Raw genomic sequence first — 12,822 nt, forward strand, 5'->3', positions numbered from 1 at the left:
AGCATCATTTTTAAGTAGCAAATTGCTTAATTCTATATCAATAGCAAGATTAGCAGCTTCAACTTGCTGTTGAAAACTAATATCAAAATTGACAATATAACAGTATAATTCTGCACCTCGTTGTACTCCGGAAAGCTAATACACCAACCAACAAAACTTACACATTTTTTAAAAAATATTTATTACAGGTATTTTGCTAACAACTAAGCCCATTAGGCCCATATTTTGAGGTTTAGTGGACCAAACGCTACCATCTAAAGCAAAATAGGCCATATTTTGACTTTCACTAAAGCCCATTATGCCTCTTTCATGCATTAGCGATTCAGGGACATTAAGTCCAAACAAACAAATATGGGTGTTTGTTTTGATTACTAATAGACACATCATACCCCTTAACACTATTCTTTTTTTTGAAGGACCAATTTTGATCTCCCTTGTCAATTAATTAGTTAGCCTTAGCCTCTCCGTTTCTTTTTAAATACAACTGTTTGTCAATTCTTATACTAATAATATACTAATACAACTGTTTGTCAATTCTTATGTAATATGTTGGATTAGTCATGATTTAGTTTCGATATATCAAAATTTTATACTACCTCTATTTCATATTATGTGCAATAATTTGATATTAAGTGTGAGTCGAACATAAAATTAGAGATATTAATGGTCAAAATTATGTCTCGACACAAAGGTTTCAATCAAACTATTGTTGTTTTGCATTAAAACTAAAATGCAGAATAATAGTAATAATAACAAAACAACAAAGGGAGTATCACTAATTTATAATGTGAATGATATTCATTCTAAAATTTTCAAATTTTTGGATTCAAGTTTTGATTTTAGACTTCAATATATCGAGTCCAAACTAATTATATCCTAAGTACTTTTCAATTACTAAGGGTTCGTTTGGCATCGCTTTGGTTTTCTGTTTTTTGGTTTTTTATTTTTAAAAGTATATTATATATGTTACATAATGAATCAAAAATTATTTAGACTTATTAAAATCATGATAATTTTGAAAACTGACAACAGAAAAGTGGAAACACCTTTTTCTTGTTTCCTGTTTTTGGTTTTTAGTTTTAAAAAAAAAACAGGAAACTGAAAACCAAAAATGATGTCAAACAAGCCCTAATATATTAATTTGTGGGTGGGATACAGACTTTCTTCCTTCTTTCTTAGCCTGATGTGCGTGTTTGGCATGGAATCATAAAATTTTTGTGATTATATTGACGACGTAATGATAATGATTAATTTAGGGAGCTAAGCTAATTAAGCTGTCTGCACTACGTGCTGCTAATTAATTACTTTCAGTTGCTATTAGATTTTGGAATTTTTTGCTACGTGCTCCCTTCAATTTTGGAATTTTTTGACATTTTTTCGCCCAAAAATAAAAATTGCTGAGATGTTTACCATAGTACCTAATACCCTCCAGGAGTCCAATTCAATAGGTGGAACCATCCAATATGCCTTAAAACGGTCAATTTACCCGTTCCAAACTTGCACCGATTTCGTAAACTGAAGCCTACCACGACCATTTTGTCATATATGGATCTAACGTCATTATATGACCCTAAGATGTATCCCCTAAGGTCTCAAGACTTTTCGCCACCGGACCCCGTAACATCAAAAATTCCTCAAAAAGCGTGGATAATAGCCTTCAATTTTGGAATTTTTTGACATTTTTTTCGCCCGGAAATAAAAATTGCTGAGATGTTTACTATAGTACCTAATATCCTCCGGGAGTCCAATTCAATGGGTGGAACCATCCAATATGCCTTTAAACGGCAATTTACCCGTTCCAAACTTGCTCTAATATCGTTAACTCAAGCCTAACACGGACATTTATGACAACATATAATGGTCATATATGGTTTCAAACGGCGTTATATGACCCTAAGATTTAACCCCTAGGGTCTCAAGACTTTTAGCCACTGGATCCCGTCACCTCAAAAATTCCTCAAAAAGCGTGGATAATAGCCTTCAATTTTGGAATTGTTTGACATTTTTTCGCCCGAAAATAAAAATCGCCGAGATGTTTACCATAGTACCTAATACCCTCCGGGAGTCAAATTAAATGGGTGGAATCATCCAATATGCCTTAAAACGGTCAATTTACCCGTTCCAAACTTGCACCGATTTCGTAAACTGAAGCCTACCACGACCATTTTTTACAACATGTAATGGTCATATATGGTTCCAAACATCATTATATGACCCTAAGATGTATCCCCTAAGGTCTCAAGACTTTTCGCCACCGGACCCCGTAACATCAAAAATTCCTCAAAAAGCGTGGATAATAGCCTTCAATTTTGGAATATTTTGACATTTTTTTCGCCCGGAAATAAAAATTGCCGAGATGTTTACCATAGTATCTAATACCCTTCGGGAGTCCAATTCAATGGGTGGAACCATCCAATATGCCTTTAAACGGTCAATTTACCCGTTCCAACCTTGCTCTAATATCGTGAACTCAAGCCTAACACGGACATTTATGACAACATATAATGGTCATATATGGTTCCAAACGGCATTATATGACCCTAAGATGTATCCCCTAGGGTCTCAAGACTTTTCGCCACCGGACCCCGTCACCTCAAAAATTCCTCAAAAAGCAAGGATAATAGCCTTCAATTTTGGAATTTTTTGATATTTTTTCGCACAGAAATAAAAATTGCCGAGATATTTACCGTAGTACCTAATACCCTCCGAGAGTCCAATTCAATTGGTGGAACCATCCAATATGCCTTAAAACGGTCAATTTACCCGTTCTAAACTTGCACCGATTTCGTAAACTGAAGTCTACCACGACCATTTTTTAAAACATGTAATGGTCATATATGGTTCCAAACGTCATTATATGACCCTAAGATGTATCCCCTAAGGTCTCAAGCCTTTTCGCCACCGGACCCCATAACATTAAAAAATCCTCAAAAAGCGTGGATAATAGCCTTCAATTTTGGAATTTTTTGACATTTTTTTCGCCCGGGAATAAAAATTGCCGAAATGTTTACCATAATACCTAATACCCTTCGGTAGTCCAATTCAATGGGTGGAACCATCCAATATGCCTTAAAACGGTCAATTTACCCGTTCCAAACTTACACCGATTTCGTAAACTGAAGCCTACCACGACCATTTTTTACAACATTTAATGGTCATATATGGTTCCAAACATCATTATATGACTCTAAGATGTATTCCCTAAGGTCTCAAGACTTTTCGCCACTGGACCTCGTAACATCAAAAATTCCTCAAAAGCGTGGATAAAATATAACTTCCTACTTTATTCTACATTTCTACCTTATCAAATATCAATCAATTAAGTATTCAAGTTAAAAATTCATATCTTTCGTTTCTTGAAAGGGATGCTTTATAATTGAAAATTAAGGGCCTGTTCTCTTCCGTTGAAATTCAGTTCAGTTCAGTTCAGCTCAGTTTAGTTCAGTTCAGTTCAGCTCTTATGTCTAATGATATTGCTAATGATATAAAGCCAAATTTCATTCTTTTAAGCTCTTATTACAACGACGCAACAAATAATAATAATAATAATAATAATTATTATTATTATTATTATTATTATTATCAATAAATAATAATAATAATCATGAATAAATAATAATAATAATAATAATAACAATAATACTAATAATAATAATCAATAATTAATTATAATAATAATAATAATAACAATAATTAATATTAATATTAATAATAATAATAATATCGATACAATTCATTGTTCAAATGGTTCTATTTTTTTGATACACATTTCTATTGTTAATCTTATTGAGAAAATTAGAGTACTACACAACTTAAACTAATTTTCATAGTCAGTTAGTTCTTCGTCTTCTTCTTGTCCACCAAGCTCCTCCATTACCTTGGCATTCCTCTGAACTGACTCCCATATCTGATCAGTTATTTCTTGTCGGACAATATCTATAGCTGCTTTTCTGCTACATGTAAGTGTTTTGTGTTCTTTTGTCACAATACTATTTTATTTTAAAATTAAATAGTATATGTGTTTAAAATATTTAGAGTTTTCAAGTTTTTAATATATTTTCCATAAATTTATAATTACATTATAAATTTTATAATTATGTCATATGAAATAGTACATTTGTATATACACATAGGTATAGTAATATATAATCAAAGACCACTAATCCGTAGTTAAAAATCACTAATTAATAAGTTCAGTTCAGTTCAGCTCAGTTCAGTTCAGTTCAGTTCAGTTGATTTCAGTCAATCAGAACAGGCCCTAAGTCGTGATTGCCACCCTTAAATATTTGCATGAATTTTGAATATAAAAAAATTGTCCACCAATTTCAAACATCCAAATGAAGTAATGAAGCTGGCAATTGGAATGGTCGGTATAAGTTGTTTTCGATAAAAATTAGTTCAATTTGTAAGATCTTCTACGATTCTTTAGCTCAAGTTGTTTTCGATAAAAATTAGTTCAATTTGTAAGATCTGCTAACTCCCCTTGTTTTGGAGATAAAGTGATCATCTTTGTCAATTCTAAACAATGCCGGACAAGTATACAAATCGTGTTTCAATTAAATTCTTCTATAGAAGAGAGTGGTTTTAAAAATATCACATACCTAAGATGTTTGCGGCCATACGTATGTAATCCATGCATGTATTTACACATCAGCGACTCTGTCTACTACACATTTTATTTAACGATTCATTGTTGACTGGTTCACCTGACTTGTTAACCCGTTAATCATCTAAGTCAATAGTTTGCTTTGCCGAATTTATGAAAAACTCTACAGTACTCGTACCTATTTAATTTGACTTGAAGCCAAGCCAACAAAGACATTTATATTACTAGTAGCTTATTTGAGCCAATAGGAAGTCATCTTATTAATTCTTGAATTGAGATTATATATATTATTACTGCCATCCAATGGCTGTCTTTTCCTTGTCTTCATCTATTCATTAAAGCAATTCATCATGTTTACAGGACAACAATTTTATCCCTATCTTTACATTATTGATCAATGTATAGTAGGGAAAAACTGTTGAATTCCACATCTAGTATTTGTTTGCGACTGACATTTTCACCAATAATGTTGCTAAGATCAAGTGATGTATGTATGGGCTATCTAAAGTGATCGGGTGTAAGAATACTCCAATCATTGCAAAATGTTACTCCCTCTGGCCCCGAATGATAGTCACTTTTGCCATTTTTAGTGACCCAAAATGTTAGTCATATTTGTTTTTTTCAAGTACCATTAATATTATTTTTTTACCAAAATTCTCTAACATTTGCATAAATATTTGTGCAAATTTAACTTTTCCATGTAAATTTTACTTTCCCATGTACTTTAATTACTTTCTCTCTCTACTTTTTTGTATACCCAATGTAAATTCACTTTTTCATTGTACTTTCTTTAATTCTCCTTAATTCCCGTGATTTTTCTTCAAAAGTGACTATCATTCGGGGCCGGAGGGAGTAGAATATAATCATGTTATATTCTTAATTAGTAGGTAAGATAAGTATAATTAATTTGATCATTAAGTAGAGAAGGAGGATCGTAAATGAAATTATTTAAAAAGTTTCCAAGTCAAAATTGAAAAATAGGCGCCCAACATCAAAGACAGTTTGAACCGATGTTGTCTATTAATTGGGCTCACTAGAGACTAGTCTATGAAGGTTGCCAAAGCTATAATACGGAGTATGTGAAAACAAAGCATCAGGATAATTTGCATTATACTTGTACAATTGCACATCATCCAATTTCAGTCAATTAGTTTAGGTTAGCTGGCATAAATCTTGGGCTTAACTTCGATAATACCTTCCCCACCTGTCTTGTGTTCTCATTTGATCACAAAAAGTCGATAAGTACTTATAGAAAGTGATGTAATTCCTTTGACCTCGCTTTTATCCCTCCTTATCATATCACATGATACACATTTTACAACAAAGTACAGTACATAAAACATAAATGCTTCTAAGAAAATTTCTCTTTTCAATCAAAAAATTGAAGAGGAACCCACTTTAAAACGACCTCTATTTAATTTAATCCTCCAAATGTTTTTCTAAAACAAATACATAGAATTGAAAATTAGGGAATATTATATTTTAGGATGCTCAATGATTGATGGAAATACCAATAGTTTGTTCAAGAACATCATAGGCTCATGGAAATCAAGTTGAACCTAAAACATCAACCTACAACCACGGGACGGCACTACCAAATAAAGTGAGTCAAAGATTCGTCAATACTCCCTACCAAATATTTTTGGAGATCACTTAAATTTTGTGGAATTATTGATTGTCAATGAATACTAGCTTAAAATACCTGTACCAATATCAATATTCGACCGTGGAAACATAAACAATAGTAGGTGTAATTTGTAAACAAATAAAGTAATCAAAATTGTGGATCATCTCATACTATAGAGTTGGAATACACCAAAGTATGTATATGTAACATGTTACATTCAATTGCCAACTAGCTAGCTCAACCTAGCTATAACATCTATGGTATTTATGTTTTTTTGCTCAACTAGTATTACTTGCCCACAAAAATTGACCTCTTCCTAAGAACAAACAAAAATAAAATCTAAAAAATCAATGACAAGAAACAGATCATTAATCATACAACAAGCAGTCACCTTAGCTTCCAAAGGAATAATTAGTGAGTAGCCCAGAAGCTGCCTAGCTTTTGTGCCTTGTCCTCCTCCTCATCCATGGTATCCGCTAGTGCGGTTCCCCTGGTCTCCGGTAAGAATATCGCAAACATTCCACAACCGGCGATCACAATCCCAAACACCCCGTACGCTATGAACGGATCCTTACGCCCTGCAGCCACCAAGGGCGGGGCGAAAGCCCCTCCAAACACGAGAGCTTGACGTGCCATAGACACGGCCGAGTTGCGAACACAAGTAGGAAATAGCTCGATTGTGAAGATTAACATAAGGTTCAACCCGGAAACAGCACTAAGAAATGAGAGTATCTCAAGAACCGCTTGTAGTATAATCAATTGCTCAAAGTATCCCACCACAACCACCAAAATGCTGCACAATCCACTCAATAATGTGAACCCAACTACAGCAATTTTCCTATCTAGTCTATTAATCAAAACAAATGTCAAAAACGACCCTGGCAATTCCGCCAATGCGTTAAGGGTGACACTCACATAGAGATTAAAGGGCAAATTACCAAGGGCTAATGGCATACCATAATAAACCACTCCAATCCCAATACACATCACGGAAACCGTTACTAGACGTCGAAGGGCCCATGCCCTCGACATTAAGACCCTCATCGCGGAGTACACATCAGTGTCATCTCCGCGAGGGGCCTCCTCCTCACCAAAGAAACTCAAAGTGAGTTGGCTTTGGTGAAGGGTCGCGATATTTTTTAACGCATCCATTGCTTCCTCGCGCCGGCCTCGAATAAGAAGCCAGCGCGGGGATTCCCTAACAAACACAAACACAAGCACACAATACACCAACGCTGGGATCGAAGCCCACATATACATCGCTCTCCATGATTCACCATTAGTCAAAAAGGCGATACCGGGTAAAGATAGAAAACCAAAGGAAAAGCAGACGAACCCAATCACACCAACCTGACCACGCCACTGCTTACCCACCACTTCAGTGGCTAACACCAATGAACATGTACCAATAGCCGCCCTTCCGAACCCCGAAACAAATCTCAAAAACGCGTAAATCCATATATTTTCCGAGAACAATGCTGTAAATATACCCGATAATGACATCGCTAAGCATGAGATCAACAAAAGATTCTTACGGCCGAGCCATGAGTCCGCCAACGTCGCCAACACAAGGCCACCAATGAGACACCCGATAAAAAAAGACGAGGCCGGGAGCCCCGTCAGAAAAGAGTTGGCGCATTGCAAGCCATACTCCGATATAATTGTTGCCTTCCTGGGGGCGTCCCACTCCCAAGTGGCGCCCGCAGGAATGGCACATATATCGGTCCCACACGAGCCCGACGTGCAATGCCACGCGGGCTCAGCATCGGTAAAAATCGAAATAAACGTTTGCTGGGCATCGAACGCCCAGGCAAACGATACGAGAATACATTGGAAAACTTGTGCACAACCTAAGTTTCCGATGCACTGCTCGATTCGATCGTTTACAATTTGATTTTTGTTACGGGGTGGGTGACGATAATCATATTGACTAGAATTATGATCATCGCTTTGATTTGAAAGCAAAGGAGAAGAATCTCCCATAATTATTTTTTTTCTAGTTTATGTTTTTTTGGGGATTTGGAAGAATAATTTGGAGTATATACAAAGTACTCCGTATAAAATAGAGTAGAAGAAATTAATTTATAATTTTCTTGAAAGTTGTGAATTTGAGATGAAAAAGTTGGAGGTATTTAAGGGAATGAAGAAACATTTAAGGACAAAAATCAATTGGGATCGACCAAAGCATGTGAGTTAAAAATCGTGAGTCATAGAAAATGACGTGGCGATGAATATGATCCTACGGTGACAGTATAATTCCAGAGATATCCCAGCCAATTAAATTTTGACAGCTTGTCATTTCCGTTTATTTTATTTAATTTTTTGGAGTATATGATTTGATTTTGATTAAATGAAATTTTAAAGATTCGCCGTTCTAAAATAATGTTAGTTTTAGTAGTGGTAGAACTCTAGGGAGGAGGAGTTCCAAGGTTTGTGGTGTATGTATTTACAATTTTGGAGTTTCCATTTTGTCCTTATAATAAAGGGAATTTATGCAAATTTAGGTTGAGCAATTAAGGGTAGTGGTGATAATTAAACGATATTAGTGGATTTTCTGTTTTTACGTGTGGTCGAGAAATATCAAAAACACTAATTTTAGCTCAAGTTTTGCAAATTTTAATAAAAAATTATAGTGGTTGCGCTTACAATTATAAAAACACCCCACAAAAATTACGAGTACCGTTAAACATAGGCGGGTTAACATTTTGTTTTATTTTTATGATGTATCATAGTTAGTTCATAAAAAGACCCAGTTTTTATTTATATTAGTAGTCTAAACATGTTATATTTTTGATAATTGATGTCTAAATATATGGAAGTTGTCCATGATTCTGCACTCTAGATTGATTTATTTAATGAATATTTACATCAAGGAGATATCCATATATATAAGGAATGAATTCTTCTTGAATCCTTTGATTCTATTTTAGTTATATATAGCAAATTCTGTACCTATTCTGTAAATTCAGATCAAATTGTGTGCCTATTCTACTGATTAGAAACTAAGAGCAACTCCAATGACAAGCTAATTTGAAAATTAGCTTGCCATGCCACATAAGCTTTTAAGCTAATTATCATTTTAGCTACATTTTGCTCCAATGGCTAGCTATTAGCTTAGTAGTAGGTGTTGGATAGAAAATACATGGAAATAGCTTAATTGGTGCAATGAACATTTTATTTTGGAAAGTTTAATTCTCAAGCAAATTAGCTTGGCAAAGCTAATTTGCTTAGCCAAGCTAATTGAATTTTCTAGCTCCAATGGTCAAGCTAGTAGCTAGGGAATTATTGAAATTGCAAGCAAGTCCCTAGCTACAACCATTGGAGTTGCTCTAATAAATATTAGAACAAATATAGTTATAACTAGAATAGGCTACAATTAATAAGCTTAGGTTGACTTTTATGCGAGTTAATTAACCTCTACTTAGGGCTTGTTCACTTCAGCTTAGGGCTTGTTCACTTCAGCTTAGGGCTTGTTCACATTTACTTAATTTCAGTTCAGCTCTAATCAGTTCAGTTTAGTTCAGCTCTAATTAATTAGTTCAGTTCAGTTCAATTCAGCTTCTAATTTCCCTCTCTCATATAATATTCATTTCAGCTCAGTTCAGTTCAGTTCCAATCAGTTCAGTTCAGTTCAGCTCAGTTTAGTAAATGTGAACATGCCCTTATTTTCTGTTCAGTTCAGCTTCAATCAGTTCAGTTTAGTTCAGCTCCAATTTGTTCAGTTCAGTTTCAGTTCAGCTCATTATTTCCTTCTCTCATAAAATATTCATTTCAACTCTATTCAGTTCAGTTCAATTCAGTTCAGCTCCAATCAGTTCAATTCAGTTCAGTAAATATGAGCAGGCCCTTAAGCTCAAAAAATGTCGAAGTTGTGCTTGAATTCAAATGTAATTATACAAGTCAAATATCAGCCATCTTAATTCACTCAATTAGCACATATAAAAGAACTAGTTAAACTACGGTATGGGATATAAATCCTAGTGACACCTCTTTATCATGTATAATTTCCGAAACCTACATTTAAAATTGACACCTCTATAATGTCATAATATGTCTTGTACAAATATAATTGGTGCATGCCTAACACGTACTATTAGTTATAACTTGCAACCATCTGTCTATATCCACTACATGGCAGAAGTCCACACTCCACACTTTATAGCGAGACAAGTAGTACTAAAAAAAACAAAATGTACAACAATTACTAATTATACTACTTCGTATATTAAAGAGTAGGTGCTTAATCTTTTCAAGCAATGTACCGTACATACCAATAAATATATCATGTGACATATTTTGAGGAGGGATATACTTCATACATAAATAATATTTACGGTTATTAATAATACACCATCCGTCTATAGTCAAAGTAAGCATATAAATACTATAAAAGCTAAATTATTGTGATTATTAATTTATTATTACGATACAAAGGTAATAATATCATAAATTAAAAAGTGAAGGAAGGTATGATTTGTCCTAAATGCAATGGATCTTATAAGTAAAATGTTGTATGATTGTTATTTTAAGTGAGTTGTAACGTTAATGTAGTCACATGCGATGTGATGCACTTTTAGATTGAATTGGCATATGCCTTTGGTTGAAATTGGGGGTATAGCCTTGTGGAGTATAATTGCGATTTCTGTCCAATTGGGGACCAAATTTCAACGGGGTGAGTCCTTACCATAATTGAATAAATTAATGTATCACTATAATTAGCTAGGGTAGGACAATGATGGAGTATTAATGAATATTTAATTGATTGATTAATTATCATTGAGATTTTTCCGCTTCATAATGCAATAAATGAGTAAGAAAGAGACATAGGTGGGAGGGATTTAAATTTATTAATACAACGTGAAATATATATGTACTATGAATGCGTTTTCCTCACTTAATTATAAAAAAAAAAGATTTTAGGATGATTTATCAAATATAATTAGGATTGATTATATTCAATCAAATATAAATGAGTTAGAGTTATTACGTTGATTAGGTTCAATTAATCCTTCCCTAAAAAAAAAAGGTTCAATTAATCCTAATTTACTACCTCCGTTACAGGTTATGTGCAACAATTAGACATTTTTCCTCTCTACTTTATGTCAAATCGTTGCACATAACCTGTAACGGAGGTAGTATTAAGTTTAATTTGAATAAGTTTAGGTGAAAAAATGCACCACATATATACACATAATGTATGTTTAATTTCTTCCTTTTATTTAGTTCGTTGTATGACTTGTATCATTTTCTTTTAATTTCGTTGATGTCAAATAAACTACTACTTGCTTAAAATTTACAGTTGCAGTAGATGAGATATGCATGCTTGCCCTAGCTACTTAATTTAATTTGTCTCACATCAATAATTTATCCTAATAAAACCACGCTCTGCATGTACAAAGTTGCTCCAATACAACTTGAAGTTTAATCTCATCTACATCGACCACTGGTTAGTTATCTTATAGTAATATCATACCCTCTTCGTTTTTAAGTGCATCACTTTTTTTTTTAATCCCTAACTAATTTCAGGCCATTTACACAATAATATTTTACTGTCATTCAACTCACTTAGCTTTCCTAAAAATTACATGCAGGTCAAATTGAGACACATGAAAAAAATAAAGAGAATAACTGATTAAAATCACTCATATATATATATATATATATATATATATATATATATATATATTTCGTAAATGTTCATCCTACTCTTTATCTTAAACAATATAATTTGTTATGTGATAGAATTTACCTTAATATGATAGTAATAATCTAATATATATATATATATATAAAGGGGAGTTTTTTCTCGAGTTTTTAGAGAGCCACGTAGGATCTAATTTTTTTAGCGCGCCATGTAGGATTATAAATCTTAGTAATAGCCAATTAAATAAGAGATTATTAATTTCTTTTAGAATTAAATAATTCAAATACCACGTAAGCAAAATTGGCGAATGAGATTTTTAAGTTTAAAATAATTAAATATTAAATATTATCTTTTAATATTAGGAACTTTATCTAAATATATAACAAATTTTAGCGAATAAATACAAAAAAATATAAAAAAATAATCAAACAAACCGTGCATCGCACGGGCTTCATCTAGTTAAGTCTATATATCACTTGAGATACTATATCAGTTTGCTATGTCATCATCAGAATAATACGAGTACATTTTTTTATTTTTTTTTTGTGAGAAGCAGAATTATACGAATATAATTCAACGTATTACACATTTTAACGCAATAATATAAGTCTCTCTATACACGTTTTGTCAAAAAAAAAAAAAAAAAAAATCATTACGTGGAACACCCTCAGAAAAATAGGTAACAATATTAATTAAATAACCTATAAATCTATAATATTGCTTGTCATACTAAAAACTCATAAAGTCATAAAAAAATTGAGGATGTACCTCTCCAAATCACCAATACATTAATTAAACGACTAAGGTACATGACTATTGTCGTCCGATCATGACATACACATTAATAAAACTTCAATTTGCTACCACAGATTTGTTTAGGACTACTTTTCATAAAACTTTATTGGTGAAGGTACATATAAAGAATAATGGAGAACTCGTAACAAG

General features: G+C 33.1%; 1 protein-coding gene across 1 annotated transcript; it reads right to left on the reverse strand.

Annotated features, from left to right (window-relative positions):
* Positions 1–6,369: 6,369 nt before the first annotated feature.
* Positions 6,370–8,320, reverse strand: LOC145598033 (organic cation/carnitine transporter 3-like). Its single transcript, XM_081654322.1, has one exon. It carries the CDS (start codon positions 8,214–8,216, stop codon positions 6,645–6,647), a length of 1,572 nt encoding a protein of 523 aa, XP_081510448.1. The 5' UTR covers positions 8,217–8,320; the 3' UTR covers positions 6,370–6,644.
* Positions 8,321–12,822: the final 4,502 nt, after the last annotated feature.

This window comes from Chenopodium album, chromosome 20, assembly GCF_948465745.1.
Source record: "Chenopodium album chromosome 20, dcCheAlbu1.1, whole genome shotgun sequence".
Classification (NCBI taxonomy): Eukaryota; Viridiplantae; Streptophyta; class Magnoliopsida; order Caryophyllales; family Amaranthaceae; genus Chenopodium; species Chenopodium album.

Coding starts and splice junctions, on each gene's coding strand:
- LOC145598033 (XM_081654322.1), bottom strand. CDS start 8,216: ATGGGAGATTCTTCTCCTTTGCTTTCAAATCAAAGCGATGATCATAAT.